The following is an 18,203-nucleotide window of genomic DNA, read 5'->3' on the forward strand; positions in this document are numbered from 1 at the left end:
TCATATTTTTTTGCAAAATTCCATATACAATCACTAAAAATATTAACATCATGTACACAAATTATCCATATTTTTTAAAAAATTACACATACAGCTCCAAAGATATTAACAATATGTAAACTATCTATACTTTTTTTTACTGTTTAAGGTGGATATTATAATTATGTAAAAAATTATAAATAATTTATATAAATAAATTATATATTAAGAGTGTAAATATTTTATTTTTGTTATATTTTTCCATCTCATTTGAATTTTTTGTTTTTGAATTATTTTGGTAGGGCGATTTGGTTGATATTTATGGAGGCCAATAAGTTTTGTCATTGAAAATACTTTTGAAAATTCACTAGGTTTGGTTTTATTTTTGGGCGATTTTCGAGCAAAACAGGTTACTTACATTTTTTCCGAATTAAATATATTTTGGAGAAGCAGAAATAAGAACCCGCGTGCCACCTGCTCGACAAATTTCCCGTACTAGATGCCACGTTGCTTCATTTCCCCAACTGTCTCATGACTTTTGAGTAGAATTATCTCCATAAAATAGTACTGCCCGTTGTAGGATCAGTCTCCAAAAATATCCAATCCCATGTTGTCTGGATTCTTGCCAGCCTCTGCTTTTCTTTTACTTAATCAAGCAATAATTCATACTACACACACTCCTCTCCCTTCCCTTCTTTTGTAATTATGTATGGAAATCTTGTGTATATTGGAAAATCTTGTCTTTTAATTGGAGGCTGCTATCTTGACAAAGATGGTTTCTTGAGGATATGATTCCTATCCAGGTACTTTCACGTTTTTTCATTTTAATATAATATAATATCCATGAATTCGGAGGAGTTTATCTATCCAGAATCTTGTTTTCGGGTGGGTTTCGCTTATGCCCATTTGTTGGTTTCTTGTTTTTGCTGCATGGGAATTTTGGTTTGTTTCTTTTCAAGATTGGATTTTTTTTTTATTGGAAGATATTTTCTGGGTAATTGGATGAGAATGTGGTGTAGGATTCTTGCAACTTGTATGTGAATTGATATTTAATTTTGTAGGGTAGACATTTTTTTTAGGGTGGGGGGTTGGGTGGGCGGCTGGATGGTTTCTGGCAATTTCTGGGCTTATCTCAGATTGTGACAACCTGCAATTTTTTTAGGATCTTTATGCCCATTTTTTTCTTTCAGGTGATAGTGAAATTTCAGTAGCCATTTGTCTGATATTTTTAGCAGCTGCTGTCAAGTCCTTTAAATTCTAGTTCTCTCATAGGCCAACTATTCCAAATTCAGGTTTTAATTTGTGTTTGAAATTGGAAGTTAAGTCTCAACCCAAATTCTCCCCTGTTCTCCTTCTGAGTTCAGGCCACTGTTCAATTCATGCAATCTCTCTATCAAGATCCGCTCGTTTCTTTGGTCTTTAATAGTGATTACTATTAAAGACTTGTAAGGTGGAAATTTCCTGCAATTTTGTGTGTTTCTTTCTTCTGCTTTCCCTGTCTTCCTCTTTTTTCCTTTCTAATAGTTGATAAGTTGGTCTTTTATGTGTATGCGTTAGTAGTTCAGTCTCAGCAGGCTTGACGAAGAATGATTTCATGAGGTTATGATGCATTATAGTCAAGCATGAAAATTCTAGTCTAATTATGATTTCTCTTCATAATTCTGAGGTGTTTATATTTCTTCAGAATTTGGTTGTTTGGTTGCTTCACGTGTGCCCATTAGTTAGTCTTCTGTTTCATGTTGGATTTCACGGCTTCTGTTGTTCGGTCTCAAACTAGATGAATTTCTGTATGCACAGACACCTTTTGCAATTGGAGCATGGTGGGTGCAAGATCTATGAATTGATATTTAAAGGAACTTCTCGGGCTTAACACTTTTTTAGTAGTTGGATGCTGAAAGTAGTTTTTGAACTTATCTAAGATTGTGACCATACCGAAGTGGTAGATATCTGAGTGTCCTTTTCTTTTCCTAGTTGGTAGTGAAGTTCCAATGTCTAACTTCTGACAGCAAGGATAGCCATCCTTTCGTTTACTTTCTTGTTAATGCTTATTCACACTCTATAACAACCCGTTGAGTAGGATTGATTTTGTTGACACCTTATAAATGTTGTTGATTTTCAGTGAAAGTGCTAAGTGAGCACAGAATATCTTTTTCTCTGCCCAAATATAATGGAGAAGAAGCAGAAGAAATTCCTTACTGTAGCGCCATTTCAGTGTGCTTGGCATGACGATTTGAGGTTTAGGGAAGCAGGAAGAGGTTGTGTTGCTTTTGATGCCTTTGCACACAATGATGTCACAGTTGTCTTTCGGGAAAATGCAGGCAGTCAGCATTACCATTATAAAAGGGATAATAGTCCACACTACACTGTGATTATTGGTAGTCACAGGAATAAAAGGTTGAATATTGAGGTTAATGGGAAAACAGTTGTGGATGTTGCTGGGGTTGATCTTTACTGCTCTTCGACATTCCAGAGTTACTGGATTAGCATATATGATGGACTGATAAGCATTGGGAAGGGGAGGTACCCTTTCCAAAACCTTGTCTTTCAGTGGCTGGACTCAAACCCAAATCGCAGTGTGCAGTATGTCGGGCTTAGCAGTTGGGATAGACATGTTGGGTATCGGAATATCAATGTTCTGCCTCTGACACAAAACCATATATCCTTGTGGAAGCACGTGGATTGTGGTGAATATAATGGCATGGAAGATGCTGATGAAGAGTTGGAAGAAGATATTGAAGACTATGAAAATTGGGGACTTGAAAATTTTCTGGAAAGTTGGGAACTAGCAGACGTGTTCTTCATAGTTGGAAAAGAGGCAAGGGCTGTCCCGGCACATAAGATCATATTGGCTGCATCCGGGAATTTTAGTTTGAGTTCCTCAGGAGAAGATTTTATCCACCTCCAAGATGTTTCATACCCTATACTCCATACACTTCTTGAATATATATATACAGGCAATACCAAGGTCTGTCATGTTCTGTGCTAAGATATCCATCTTATGTTTATTAATTGTATTCTAGTTTTTCTTCGGTTGAAAATTAAGATTAATTTTTTAGTTTTATGAACTGAAAGGGGAAATAAATGATATAGCATAAGATTCTGGGCAACTTTATTCATTATAATCTGGTGAAACATGCATAGTTAAAGGAAAAAAATGGTTATTGTTTCTCATCATCAACAGGATAATGCAGGCATTTAAAATCTTTAAAGCTTTGCAACAGAAATTGGTGCATGAGCAAATGCTACTTTTACCTTTTTAATTATCAAATTTCATTTAAGTATTAACTTTAACTTAATTTATATATTCTTCCCTTAATTTCTGATTATCGCGTGCTAAAGTGATACTGTACACTATGCAATTCCTTGTAGCCAAATCGTACTTAAAAGTCAAGGCTCTTAAAACAATTTGTTCATCTCAAATCATTAATGCCAATTGGAAAGTTTGTCTCAGAAGGTTATTCTCTATTTTCTAACAGTCATCATTTGTATCTTTTGATGAAGGTTCCAGAGTCGCATCTCAGTTCTCTAAAAGCTCTGAGCTTACAGTTTGAAGTAAGTATGCTGGTGAAGCAGTGTGAAGAAATGATGGAACGGTTTAAACTCAATAAGAAACTTTTTGACTCCGGAAAAAGCATAGAGATATCATATCCAAGCTCTCGGCTCAACTGCTGCACTGTGTTTTTGAACAAATTACCCATTGACGTTAAGAGGCTTACTAGTTTTCGATTGACTGGTGAGTACAGTGATGTAGAAATTCACATTGAGGGCCATGGTCAAGTTGCAGGGGTGCATAGAATCATCCTTGGCTTATGGAGTGCCCCTTTTACAAAGGTAGGCAAATTTCTGACTGAAGATATTAAGTGTCATATCCAAGAGCTAATATCTGTTACTTGTTGTTATACTTTCCTTGTTAAAGAGATGTTAAAAGGGTACAACAGACAGAACTTTGTTTATTGTTTCTTATATAATTAAATAATTATTTGGTCCTGGTATATTCATGAAGCAGCTGCAGTACTCAATGTAGGTATAGTAGATGAACTCTTTGTACCTATAAATCAAATACTCTCTATAGAATATAGTTCTTGAAGATCAACGATGTGATTTGCACGTTTTAGTTACCTAATATTTCTGGTGAGAAGGCTGATCAATGTATAAAAATGCTTATGCAGATGTTCACAAATGGAATGACTGAAAGTGTTTCCTCAAAGGTTTGCTTGAAAGATGTCTGCTTTGAAGCATTTAACATTATGCTCGAATTCATGTATAGTGGAGAAGTTAACAAGGAAGATACCATGGACATCGACACGTTGCTACTTCAGCTTCTTTTGTTGGCAGATCAGTTTGGAGTTTCTCTTCTTCATCAGGAATGCTGTAAAAGACTTCTAGAACACCTTTCTGAGGTAATACAGTGGCTTTTGCTTTGTCTTACTATGTTTTATGTATAACCTACCAATTCCTCGTTGAACTAAAAGCCCTTTATTTGGCACTAGTAGAATTAAAAGCATCGAGAAAATGGTGCAGTATCGGGCTTGTGAACATAAACAGAGACACTTTTCACCGCATAAATATAAAATATTGATTCGTCTCATCTATATATTATATGCAGGCATGGAGTTCTAGTGGAAGAAGGTCATACTTCAAGTTTTTCTATTATGCCAAGTTTAATGGACGAGGAAGCGGACAATTTTGGCACAATGTTTAGGTTGTTGTTTGTGTAGCTAACTTTCGAACTTTGTTGCAGGACTCTGTGTGCCAAATTTTGCAAGTGATTCCGTCCATTCCGTCATGTAAACTAATTGAAGAAACATGTGAGAGGAAGTTCTCAATGCATTTTGATTATTGTACGACAGCCAGCAATGACTTTGTCATGTTAGATGAAGCAACATTTGGAAACATTCTTCAGGTGATTCTTGGCTTTGTTATTGTAATAGCAAATCCCTAGTAATAATTCAATCTTCTTGGATATATTTATTACGTGGGTTTTAATGAAATTTCTGACAGATTTAAGCATGAAGTTTGAATTTGACAAACCATACCTATATGCATAGCATATAATAATGGAGTACCTCTTAGATGTGGTACGGGAAGCAGCATCTCATGTCAAAAGCTCTTTCTGCAGCATCCAGATTTGACAGTAACTTCTGAAGAACGAGTTCTCAACGCAATCTTGCTTTGGTGTTGCAAAGCTCCGGAGTTGTTTGGATGGGAAAGAGTAGATGAGATGATGCTGAATTCAACACCTGAACTCTTTTTCGGTGAAAGGCTCAACTCGCTCGACGAATTTCTAAGTTTTGTACGGTTCCCTTTGCTTCCTTATCCAATGCTGCAAAAGGTATATCCTAAAAATTTATGTTTAACTATTAACCAAGCGCCAGAATGTCTTTTGACCTTTCTCTAAATGTCAAATTATTTATAAATTGCAGTTGGAAAGAAGCAACCTCACCGCGTGCATTCCTAAGTTCAATCAGTTGGTGAAAGAAGCCATTAGTTTTCTGGAATTTGGATCTTCTGGACATGAGAAAGACATAAAGTAAGTATTTAAATACAAATTTACGAGGTCTCCTTTTTTCTTTTTTTCTTCTCTAGCCTGATACTGGCTCGTTCTTTCGTGAACCCTGAAGTCATAAATTCAAATGTAGTCTGTTGTACTGATGCTGATTAAGTTTCTATCCACAGTAAATTCCAGCATAGGCGATCGAGTTTTAAGGAACTCCAGTACATATGTGATGGAGATAGCAACGGAGTATTGTACTTTGCAGGCACTTCCTACGGTGAACATCAGTGGGTAAATCCTGTTTTATCAAAGGTAAAAAGCTTAACCTGCTTTTTCTCACTTGATCCAGTCTCATGATGAGATATGCTTTCATTTGATTGTCCCTAAAACTATATGTTTCAGAAAGTAACGATTACTCCGAGCAGCCCCCTTTCCAGATTCACAGATCCAAAGGTTTTAGTCTCCAGAAGTTATCAGGTACTAGGTTTCTGCACAACGTACCAGAAATTAGGTCTTCCGACATATTTTCTTGTTAGAATAGAAGTGAACTGGATTTTTTGTATGCTCTAGGGCACATCTTTTGCCGGGCCTCGGAAGGAGGATGGGAGAACCACGTCCTGGTGGATGGTTGACATTGGCCACGGTCATCAGGTTTGCTTGTTGGGCCCATTAATGAGACAACTCGTGATTTTCACATCATGGTATTTTCCCAAACGACATAATTTTGTTCCTTTTTCACAGTTGATGTGCAACTATTACACATTGAGGCAGGATGGATCTCGAGCTTTCATCAGAAATTGGAGTTTTCAGGTATGCACTTCAATACACTATGGAGAACTTACACGCTTTTGGACATTCATTAGGAATGTAAAAAGATTACGTCAACCTGCACATTATTGTTCAAGTTTGTCTGAATTATTATGGGACTCCAAAAATTGTGTTTTGAGCTCGGTTTGATGAATATTCTCTAACCAAGCTTAAATGTGCCTGCATTGAACCCAACACGAACCGAGCTCAAGTAGTTTGATAATTTCAAGCATATAATCTTGTATTCAACCGCCATTTGTTAAGTCTAATGAATCAATCTCGAGTAAGTTTTTATCGATCAATCTCAAACTGAACAATGATCAATTTGATTTGTTTCCATCCTAATCTATACATATCTATATTCCAGGGCTCTATGGATGGAAATAACTGGACGAACTTGCGAGTACACGAGAACGACGTAACAATGTGCAAGCCCGGTCAATACGCATCTTGGCCTGTCGTCGGACCCAACGCTCTTCTTCCCTTCAGATTCTTTCGAGCTGTCCTGACCGCTCCTACCACCGATATAACTAACCCTTGGAGCTTTTGCATATGCTTCTTGGAGCTTTACGGTTACTTCCGTTGACACGACGGGATTGTTTCAAGGAAATTTACCAGTACAGGTTCTTCAATGATAGTACAACATGAGTAATCCTACATATAGGTTGTCTCAAAGAGTATCATGTTAATCATCACTTGATTTTAAGGTAGTTTCATGGTTTGGTTTAATCTGAATCAGATTACAATGTTTGGACTAGCGGATTAAGTGCATATTGCACATGTATTATCTTGATTACTGCGTTTTTCTTTTCTTTTCTTTTCTATCAATTATTGCGTGTAGTTTAAGATACACAGTAGGTTGAGTTTGAGTTGAGCCAATTAGACCATCCAATAGAAAAGCACGTTGCTTTGGTCTTGATCCACTTTGGATTGGGCGGATCCTAGTTATTGATAAATGGGATCAGTATAGCTCAATGGCCCAGGTATTGATACATCATAAAATTTGAGTAGGAAGGGCAAAGAAGGGCATTTTGTGTTGGCATTATGATCTGTCGTTAGCTTATTGATTTACATTTTGTATTAAGTGAATGCTGTTGGGGTGAATTTGTACATCTTTGGATTCGCTACAATAAAATCATCGCTAGACTGATCCAACAGTTTGCAGGACACGGCGATGAATTTCCGAACATTAATTACATATTTGAGTGCCAAACGTTAAAGAATCAATAAATGGAAGTGGTCTTTTTGCCGAACCCTACGCTTAAGATTCACAAACACACTCCAATATGTGTGCCCAATTAATTTTAAATTTGAAAAGTTAGTTATATTTTTTTTAAAGAGTATATGTTAATTGAATAAATAAGAAAAATTATAAGAAATTATTGAGGAAAAAGAGAGAAAAAGAGCGGTGATCAATAAAATGATGGGTGCTTAATTATATTTAGATCCTTTTTGAAAATGTAAAATTATACTATTTTTCAAAGAAGTTTCAATCTTATGCTTACATCCCTTTCAAAAATTCATTATTTACATCTTACCCCTTTTTATTAAGATTTGAAACGAAGAATGTTGACGTTAATAAAAAGATACATAACTTTTGAATTTTAGCCCCTATTGATCGTTCCCACGTAATAATTTGATACTTATAAGAGAAAAAATGTAATTATATTGACCTCACTCCCTGCATATATATGTATATATTATATTTATCCCTTTATAAATATAAAAATATACATGAGAATGTTAAATGAGGTGTTAAATTAAAATTTTTTAGGTAATTTTTTTTACTTAATAATTAATGAGATAAATAATATTTTAGAAAAATAATTTAGATAATTTATAAATGTGAAATAGCAACTTTGGACACCTTTATGTAGTGGGTTAGGTTTGTTTCTTTTGCACTATAATTATTGCTCATGTCAATATGGAATAGGCTTTTGGACCCATAATTAATTATGAAAGTTTTTGCGATCACTTTAAAAAAAAATATTTTTTTATTTTTAATTTGTTAAATATATTCATAAAGTATTTTGGATGTTTGTTTCTACTTTTTAAACAGTTGAAAAAAGTATTTTTAGATCAAAGTTAGAAGTATTTTGGGGATGTTTGTAGCTGCTTTGGTTTTTTAGTAAATAAATTTAATTTATTTTTTACTACTTTACCCTTATTATAATAATTTTAATTCAATTTTATTATTTTCAAAATTATATATTTAAAGTTGATGTCTGAATTTTCAAATAGCTTAAATTTTAACAATAATTAAATTTAAACTTTCATATATTCAATATTTGGAGTTTTTTATAATTTATGTGTTGTATCATCTTTTGTTCATATATTATTATTTAATTAATTAATAAATAATTCTTTTTTACAATTATGTAAGTTTAACTATTGTATATGAATGAACAATTATATTACTTAGTGGGAGCATTATTGAATTAAATATATTTTTTAATATTTTGAAATTATAAATATAAAATACTAATCAAAATAAAATTTATAATTTTTTATAAAAAATAATTATTATTGACAAACAACAAATAAAATAATAAATAGAAAAAATAATATATATTTTAACACTTTGAAGGAAATATCATTACTACAAAAGAGAGTAGTGATATGCTGTTACATCAGCAGGAACGTCAGAATATGCATATTGCTGTCAGCACAGCCGAGTGCTCATCCAAATAACAGTTTGTAGAAGGAAAAAGAAGGACAAGTCTATCTCCAAGTTTTTGCAATTTCAAACGTTTAATCGGTGATTCCATCCATGGAAAAAGGCAGCCTGAAGTGCGCAGCAAATTACATTCCACTGACGCCCATAAGCTTCTTGGAAAGGACAGCAATTGTTTACGCAGACAGAGTTTCTGTTGTTTATGGCGATTTGAAGTTCACATGGAAGCAGACCCATGATAGGTGCGTCAGACTCGCTTCCGCACTCAGCCAGCTCGGGATTTCTCGCGGAGATGTTGTGAGTTTTTTTCCATATTTGCTTGAATAGAATTGTGGGTTCTTGACTGTTGTTTGGTCGTATCTGTTGTGGGCTTTGTTTGATCTGGTTTAAATTTGTTGTCGATAAGGTTGTTTGTGTATGGATTTTTGATTCTGTAGCAGAGTGGGATGTTCGTCCTGTTTCATTTGAATGCTGGAAATGTTCATTGAACGCGAACTATTTAGGGTACCATTACACTTGCATTTATGATCCTTTGTGTTAGAGCTGCTACTTTTAATTATTAAAGTCTTCAACCTATGCAAGTTCTTGAACTTTTTATTCGTGATGGAATTGCTTTATGTTTGTAATTAACAGCATGAGTTTGGATTATAGGCAATTTTCGTCCCATAATTTCAGGCTATTCTCGTTTTAGTCCCCTAAGTTACTAGGTTCCAATGTGATCCCATAAAACTAAAAAAATCTCAATTTTGGTACAAATTTGATCGGAAAGTTGAGTCACTCGCCGGAAGAAGTCACATGCCAGGCATGTGACTTTTAAAATTGGTGCTTGCATTGTGATTGGCTGAAAATAAAAGGCTTAAAGGCAATTTTCGTCCCCTAACTTCAGGTCATTCTCGTTTTAGTCCCCTAACTCAGGCCATGTCTTTACTGCATCATCTTTTTCAGCCAATCACAATGCAAGTTTTGTCACTTTTCCACTTGAAGCCTCTTAGTTCCATCCAAGCCTTTTCGCCTAATCTCTTCGGTTTTCATTGACGAACCAAGTTGAATTTGTAGTTTCTATTGATTAAAGTTTAATGACTGTTTCCTGTCCAAGTTCATTTTCAATTTCTGTTCTAGTAAGTTGTTCTCCTTGGTAAGTAGCTCATACTGTGACCAGGTTGCCGCGTTGGCTCCGAATATTCCGGAAATGTATGAGCTACACTTTGCTGTTCCAATGGCTGGGGCAGTCCTTTGTGCGCTTAACATACGCCATGATTCGGGAATGGTGTCAGTGTTGCTGAGGCATTCAGAAGCTAAGGTTATATTTGTAGATTACCAGCTTCTTGATGCTGCCAAAGGTGCATTTAAGATTTTATCTGAGAAAGATGTCAAGTTGCCGTATCTAGTCATTATTCCAGAGTCCCATTCATTAACTGGAGCTAATGGTCGGATGTCAATGCCAGAAGGTCTGGAATATGAGTCTTTCTTAGCAAGAGGAAAGACTGATTTTGCAATAATGAGACCGAATGATGAATGTGATCCTATTGCTCTCAATTACACGTCAGGCACGACGTCTAGCCCTAAAGGCGTCGTCTATAGTCATAGAGGAGCCTATCTTAATTCTTTGTCTGCTGTTCTTCTTAACGAAATGCTCTCTATGCCTGTCTATCTATGGATCGTACCAATGTTTCATTGCAATGGCTGGTGCCTCACTTGGGCTGTGGCAGCACAAGGAGGGACGAATGTATGCCTGAGGAACGTCACTGCCAAAGGAATATTCAATAGCATTGCCAGGCATCGGGTGACACATATGGGAGGTGCACCTACTGTGTTGAACATGATAATAAACGCACTGGCTGACGAACGAAGGCCGCTCCCTGGAATCGTGTCGGTTATGACAGGTGCCTCACCACCGCCTCCTCAGGTACTCCTTAAGATGGAGGAGCTGGGATTCAACATAACTCACGCGTACGGTCTGACAGAAACTTATGGCCCGGGAACAGTCTGCGCTTGGAAACCTGAGTGGAATTTCTTGCCCCTCGATGCTAGAGCAAAAATCAAGTCTCGTCAAGGAGTACAACACATCGGCATGGAAGAAATCGATGTGAAAGATCCTGTCACCATGCAGAGTGTGCCTCCTGACGCAAAAACCATAGGAGAGGTTATGTTTAGAGGAAACACAGTAATGAACGGATACTTGAAAGATATCAAAGCAACTCAAGACGCGTTCAGAGGTGGCTGGTTTCGTAGTGGAGACTTGGGAGTTAAACATCCCGACGGTTACATAGAACTAAAGGATCGATCAAAGGATATAATCATCTCAGGAGGGGAGAATATAAGTACAATAGAAGTCGAGTCGGTGATCTTCAGCCATCCGGCAGTTCTCGAGGCTGCTGTCGTGGGAAGGCCTGACGACCACTGGGGTGAGACACCATGCGCATTCGTGAAACTCAAAGACGGTTTTAATGCAACTGCTGAGGACATTATCAAGTATTGTCGTGATCAGTTGCCGCGCTACATGGCTCCACAGACCGTCGTTTTTGAGGATTTGCCCAAGACTTCAACCGGAAAAACACAGAAGTTTGTTCTCAGGCAAAAAGCCAAAGCTATGGGGAGCCTTTCTAAAACAAGCAAGTTGTAGCTTCCATAAATATGGAACATACATTTCTTGAGCCGCTGATATGGCTTCACAAAATTTCCAGATTGTTGGGATATGAAATGTTGATACCTCTCTTGAACTTGAATGTCCTTGTAACTAATAAGATGAACTGGAAATATTGCATTGTTTGCGTTGGTATTAAGTTGCTCAGGTTCTTACACTAGTAAACAAAATATAATATTATTCCTGTAATATGTAAGAGTATAATGACTTTAGCAATAGAACAAGGCATGTTGTCCGTATATATAAGCCATAATTATATAAGGTTTGTTGGTAAGATTGATACCTCAAAATACTTCATTCAAATTCTGACATCGAACATTATTTCTAAGTAATATCCTGACAAGTTTTAAATGTTTTATGACGGTTAAATTCTTCTAAATTACGGTTAGTTTCATCCAACCTTTTCTAGACAAAAACATATAAAGGCAAAAACATGGATTAAAGCTTCATTTCTAATACATGTTTCGAGTTAATAACTATTAGAAACGTTGCAAAAAAAAAAAAAATTTATAAAATTAAGAAAACATACATGAGAGTCATAAATATTAAATTTAAAAATATTATCTTTTTCTTTTTAATTCAAGCGTATATATTTTAATCTTCTATCATTTATGCCAATCAAAATATTTTATTTTCATATAATATAATTGTAAATTGTGGAGTTATTATCCGATGTAGCTGCTATTGAAACTAAACATTATTAATATAGTATTTATTTTCTTAACTGTGTATTATAAAATATCTTTAAATAAAATATTTATGCGTGACATAAGAATTTATATATTTGTAGCTAAAAGTGTGAAGCAAATTTTATTATCATGAAAACTCAAATTAGGTTACGTTTTGATAAACACATTATTACCTATCTTGGTACATTTGATTTTTACGAGATTGATGTCTTTTTCGATCATTATTTTTTATGTAATTTGGCAATTGCAATTTTTGAGGATGATGAAGACCCAAAATCAATAATTGCAGATTGCGAGTCAAGTCATCAAACAATAGATATCATCATACCAACTTTGGATTAGTTTGATAGTAACATATTACCTCAATAAAAACCATAATTCAAATTAAAATTTATGATAATGTTATATACATAAAATTAACATCTCAATACAATGATTGTTATTATCGGGTCAGATGCAACAAAATTCTTTTGAAAATAATAATAAAGTAAAAAAAAATGGCAATGCCATCTTATTATGAATTTTAATGGATAATTCTCCTATGATGTCCGGTGTAATTATACTTAAATTTTTTGCGATTTGGGACTTACATATAATGCTTCTAGTGTTTATTTTCGTCCAACAAAAAGATACATCTATTAGTGAAAATTCACGAAATTGTTAACATCAGCAAAAGAGTCGAATGAAAATTCATATTTACTCACGATTGGCTTAATACTAACCTATTGCAGGGAGAAAAGATTTATTCAAATTTTAAAAAAAAAATCAACAAGAATAAAATAATTTTCACCTTACTCTGTAAGGGGCTGCATTTTATTTGATGTGGTTGTAATTTGTCCTTTAAAATAAATTTTATTGTACTTTTTTTTCTTTTAAAAATTTTCATTAATCTAAAACCAGAAAAAGTTTGAATTCTTGGCAGTATTTACATTAGTAAGGGAAGCAAAAACTTGAGTTCAACTGAAAACTTCCATTCCAATTTGGTCAAACCCTAAATTTAAACACAAATCCCATTCCCCATCAGCAACATTCCCAGTGCACTTCACTCAATTCTACCACCGTATAAAAGTATCCTGATACTTACGTATACCACCTACCTATACCTATGTATGTATAGATTTATAAGCACATCACATGCAGGCACGTTTTAACTCTCTTTTATTATCAACTCAAGAGCTTTGTGCATGAGGATCTGAAGGAGACTGAAAAATCACGCCAAAAGTCCCTTTCTTTCCGTTATAAGTTTGACAAAGGCACGTTTTTGGTGCTGCTTCGTATGATCAATGTATGTTTGGTTAGCTTCTCCGGTGATGTGAATTTGAGTTGTGGATTGATTTCCAGGTGGGTTTGGTGATTTCGTGTGGTTAGATCTGTAATTTGGTGAGTAATTGATGGTGGGTTTTGAGAATTGTATGCGATCTGGGCAAATATTTGGGGGTTTTGGGATTTTAGATCTGACTGTACTAGTTGGGATTTAAATTCTGCAACCTGGATGTGTTTTTGGTTCTGTCGATGGGATGATCTGGTTTTTGAATAAAATTAGTGTTTTTTTTTCACCATGATTTGTAAGGAATGTGTGAAACTGTTTAGAACTTAACTGTGCTATTGCGTTGGAAAGAAAACTGCCTGCTAAAATTTTGTTGGATTAATATGTTGGATAAATGTCATCTGTTGATGATTGGGACTTTCCGGGTTTCAGAGTCTTCTGATCATAGTTTTAATTAGAAAGTGATCAAGTCATGCTGTATGAAATAGCATATATACATTATTGCTGCAGAAACCATATAGAATTGTTTTCCTAGTGAAGAAAGTTCTTAATCCAATTCTCGAAAAAGTGAAGGACATCCTTATCTATATGACGAGTTGCTATGTGGAAATGCTTTTAAGATAGCTAAGTTTTGCTGTTAATATAATAAATTGAAGAATTTATCTAGTTGGATTGTTTATTTTACTTCAGGTTTGCTTGCAGGAAACTTAGAAAGTGAAAATCTTGGATTGGATGCGGTGGTGAGAGTAAAAATTTTATGTCCTAGCTGGGTAATATTTTTCACCCCTTGGACAGTTATAACCGCAATAACAAAAGGGCATAATGGCACCATCAAGCAAAGCTGATAAGAAGGCTGCAGTGGATGCAGCTGCTTGGATGTTCAATGTAGTCACTTCAGTTGGGATCATCATTGTCAATAAAGCCTTAATGGCTACTTACGGCTTCAGCTTTGGTAAGTTTCTTATACCAATTAGAATAGAATCCACCAAGCGCTCATTCGGTGGGGCACCCAACTGGGTGTAGATGTTGATCAAAATCACATTAACTCTTTCAAATTTTAAAAATATATTAGGTATTTCTTATTTTTTAGAAAGAGTATGTGAAGTCTGAACATTCGACTCTTGGATCGGATAAATTTATTCTTTTTAAAAAAATTGAAATATTTTTTTTAAATATCTTAAAATATTTGTAAACTTACCCTAATTGCACAAGTTTTCATTTGTTACAATTGTCTGACCAACCGTGTATACTCCTTTTACAGCTTTTACACCTTTGTTTAACACAATTAAATAAGATAACTATAAATGCTCCGTTGCCATGTGTCATCCTCTCCACCCAGTTGGGTGCCTACCCAACTGGGTGGCATCAAATGAGCCTCCGCTGAGTTGTACTTATTTGATTTTGGACTTGGGATCGACTATTTATGGTGAGAGTTAACTAGTAACAGGTTTGATTTGAAATACTTGAATATTTTGTTAATGAAATTGTGTGCAGTTGCCAACACTGACTAAGAGTTAATATCATGGATTAGGGAAAAGTATGAAACAAAAGAATATTCAATAGAAATAGTCAATGGTTGATCAATGTCCTCTGCTTCCGAGCTGTGAGGTTTATTCTTCTAAATAAGTTGAAACTGTTCATTGTAATATTGCATACTTTCATGAAATCTGTAGATCCCTGGTATTAATATGCCAGATCTAGTGGATTTTTGGTATCTGATTATCGGACATCCTACTCAAATAATTGCCAATATTCTACACAAGAGCATATATGATATGTGTACTACAATTTACCAACTCTCAAGCGAAGATACATGCTAGAAGAAAGACCCAAACAGTTTTTTGGCAGAATATGAGATTGAGCTGCAAGGTAGAGAGCAAAGCAAGCATGAGTTTTGCATTGGAGTTTAGAGGATCAGACGTCATTTTCAAGTATAACCCAAAATATACTTAATTGATATGTTTTGCTTGTGATAGTGATCATTAATTCCACAGGCAGGAACATAAACCAAATGGTCGTTGTTTCAGGCATGTACATATGGTTGGATTATGTGATGATGGTGAAATCCAGATAAATTAAAAGTTGTATAATTAATACATTTAGCAGCTGATGTTGATTTTTGTAGTTCAGAAAATTGTGAAGAGAAACTGAAATAAGAGTAATGATGGACCTAACCTTTTCTTTTCAATTATTCTGTTTTGACATTTTTATTTTCACATGAGATTTTTAGCTTTTTGATTATAACCACCATGCAGCTACAACGTTAACTGGTTTGCATTTTGCTACAACCACCTTGATGACGGCTGTTCTTAGGTGGCTGGGTTACATCCAAGTTTCTCATCTACCTTTCAAGGAGCTACTGAAATTTGTTTTGTTTGCAAATTTTTCTATTGTCGGGATGAATGTCAGTTTAATGTGGAATTCGGTTGGATTTTACCAGGTATTTAATGATGCATTCTTCCATTCTAAAAGTAACAAAAAACAAAGAGACAAGTATTTTAGCTACATTCCAGCAATCTTCTACCATGATCCTGTATATGATATTGTGTCCTGTATTATATTATCAGATTGCAAAGTTAAGCATGATACCAGTATCCTGCTTATTGGAAGTAGCGTTTGACAAGATCAGATATTCGAGAGACACAAAGCTTAGTATCTTGGTTGTACTCCTTGGTGTTGCTGTCTGCACAGTCACTGATGTGAGTGTTAATACCAGAGGGTTTCTTGCTGCATTTATCGCAGTCTGGAGTACGTCTCTGCAACAGTATGTAAGTTGTCTACCATGGTTTAACTAGAAATAATTTGTTTGCACCATTCGTCAGCATCTGGTAGCACAGTCCAGACTTCTGCACTGTGCCTGCCCCCACTCAAAAGAAGAAAAACAAAAGAACAGAAAAGAAAAGGACAGAAAGAATGAGTGCTATGCTGTAGGTGGAGAATTCTATGGTCTACTATTTGCTTTAAAAGATTTTTTGTTTCTTTACCAGAATGTCATTTGTAATGCATTTTCCCACCTTGTTAGAGGTTTTTAAGTGTGCAGTTTTTTGTCAATTACATAATTATGAATATGCATGTGCAGTATGTTCATTTCCTTCAGAGAAAGTACTCCCTAAGTTCTTTCAATCTACTGGGACACACCGCACCAGCTCAGGCTGCATCATTGTTGCTGCTAGGCCCCTTTCTGGATTATTGGTTGACAAACAAAAGAATTGATGCCTTTGACTTTACTATACCATCTGTGGTAAGTGCATTCACATGTTATTCTCATATATGTTCTATAATCATTGTCCATGCCTCTGATCTTAGCATGTAGTGATAATTAGCTTCATTAGAGCATCTTTCTATATTCTCCTGTGAATTCACATTCTATTGGTGAATCTATCCGATTTATACAACGATCATCAGATTTTGCCCTCGCACAGATGCACCTCCCCTGTGCTTGTAACATTACATCTTGGTCACTTAATTAACTGTAGTGGAAACTAATCTTCCCTTAAATGTAGGATTGTTCTGCATGCATCCCATGGTCAATCAGGGGGAGACCTATATTATGCAGAATGGTTAAGATAAATTTGCATTGCTTGACATTGTGAAACCATTAGTTATTTGTTACCATATATGTAAGCTCTTCGTAATGTGCATCATTGTTTTGCTAAGCTATCCTCAATGCTATAATGCATTAAACATTCACAGTACTAGGTTCATCAGTGAGGTGGGGACTTCATGTTTTGTATATTTTGTTCCTTTGCCCTCCTGTACACATGCATTTGGTACAGTGTATGTGGGTATACATATATATATATATATATATATATATATGTGTGTGTGTGTGTGTGTGCGTGTGTGTCACCTCTCTATAAAGTGGTGTAAGTTCTGGAACTATCTCATTCATGGTCGCCTTTTGATTCCGTAGGTGTTCATGGTCCTCTCATGTACAATTGCAGTGGGAACGAATCTCAGTCAGTTCATCTGTATAGGCAGATTTACTGCTGTTTCTTTTCAAGTCCTTGGGCACATGAAGACTATTCTCGTATTGATCCTAGGATTCCTATTCTTTGGAAAAGAGGGTCTCAATATACAAGTAGTCATTGGCATGATCATTGCCGTTTTTGGAATGATCTGGTACGGCAATGCCTCATCAAAACCTGGGGGTAAAGAACGACGTAGCCATTCAATTTCCAGAAGCAGTCAGCAAAAGCATGGAGGATCACCAGAATCTTCTGAGGCTGACGACAAGGTTTGAGCTGTTGTGCTGGAGTTTAGCATAGCTGATACTGGGTCTTTTGGTGGTAAATCAATTATTAGTGGAGTCCTCCGAAATTTGTAATTTTTATAATTTATTTATTTTAACTGAATTGGGGTTCCATGATGGGGATGGCTACTTGAGAGAAAGGATTTGGATCACCCTGATTGATTCGGGTATAGCCCGCCCCCGCCCCTTGATCATAATCTATAGTGACAAGTTTAATTTTTGCTTGACTTTTGGTCATAATTTATACTACAGTGAAGAAGTTATACATTTGTTTGAATCTTGCTGTCGACAGGAGGCCATTTACTGTAAACTGAGGGTGTTGGAGACCAAAGATGTTGGTGCTACATACGTTTGATATGTAGTTATTTCCTATGTTGAGGATTTGATTCATTATATT

General features: G+C 35.4%; 3 protein-coding genes across 8 annotated transcripts; all 3 read left to right on the forward strand.

Moving 5' to 3' along the window:
• Positions 1 to 374: 374 nt before the first annotated feature.
• LOC105158889 (BTB/POZ domain-containing protein) lies at positions 375 to 7,092 on the forward strand. Of its 2 annotated transcripts, none has more exons than XM_011075795.3 (12): positions 375 to 782; positions 2,099 to 2,944; positions 3,481 to 3,810; positions 4,149 to 4,379; positions 4,721 to 4,882; positions 5,099 to 5,311; positions 5,403 to 5,509; positions 5,656 to 5,785; positions 5,876 to 5,950; positions 6,044 to 6,124; positions 6,215 to 6,283; positions 6,648 to 7,092. In XM_011075795.3, the coding sequence occupies exons 2-12, from the start codon at positions 2,147 to 2,149 to the stop codon at positions 6,864 to 6,866; spliced, it is 2,415 nt and encodes an 804-aa protein (XP_011074097.1). In that variant the 5' UTR covers positions 375 to 782; positions 2,099 to 2,146; the 3' UTR covers positions 6,867 to 7,092. The 2 variants fall into 2 exon arrangements, with proteins under 2 accessions (XP_011074097.1, XP_088734695.1); XM_088878569.1 differs by lacking the exon at positions 375 to 782 and adding an exon at positions 1,238 to 1,429.
• Positions 7,093 to 8,899: 1,807 nt separating this feature from the next.
• On the forward strand, positions 8,900 to 11,737 carry AAE1 (acyl activating enzyme 1). Its single transcript, XM_011075796.3, has 2 exons — positions 8,900 to 9,251; positions 10,114 to 11,737. The coding sequence occupies exons 1-2, from the start codon at positions 9,051 to 9,053 to the stop codon at positions 11,575 to 11,577; spliced, it is 1,665 nt and encodes a 554-aa protein (XP_011074098.1). The 5' UTR covers positions 8,900 to 9,050; the 3' UTR covers positions 11,578 to 11,737.
• A 1,504-nt stretch (positions 11,738 to 13,241) lies between these two features.
• On the forward strand, positions 13,242 to 18,083 carry LOC105158891 (UDP-rhamnose/UDP-galactose transporter 6). 5 transcript variants are annotated; one of them, XM_088878574.1, is made up of 6 exons: positions 13,242 to 13,667; positions 14,257 to 14,506; positions 15,810 to 15,994; positions 16,122 to 16,322; positions 16,634 to 16,795; positions 17,468 to 18,083. In XM_088878574.1, exons 2-6 carry the CDS (start codon positions 14,377 to 14,379, stop codon positions 17,795 to 17,797), a joined length of 1,008 nt encoding a protein of 335 aa, XP_088734700.1. In that variant the 5' UTR covers positions 13,242 to 13,667; positions 14,257 to 14,376; the 3' UTR covers positions 17,798 to 18,083. The 5 variants fall into 5 exon arrangements, with proteins under 5 accessions (XP_088734700.1, XP_011074100.1, XP_011074099.1 ...); XM_011075798.3 differs by having other exon boundaries at positions 13,242 to 13,628; positions 14,245 to 14,506; XM_011075797.3 differs by having other exon boundaries at positions 13,242 to 13,628.
• Positions 18,084 to 18,203: the final 120 nt, after the last annotated feature.

Source organism: Sesamum indicum, linkage group LG3 (genome assembly GCF_026168435.1).
Source record: "Sesamum indicum cultivar Baizhima isolate 11 linkage group LG3, ASM2616843v1, whole genome shotgun sequence".
Classification (NCBI taxonomy): Eukaryota; Viridiplantae; Streptophyta; class Magnoliopsida; order Lamiales; family Pedaliaceae; genus Sesamum; species Sesamum indicum.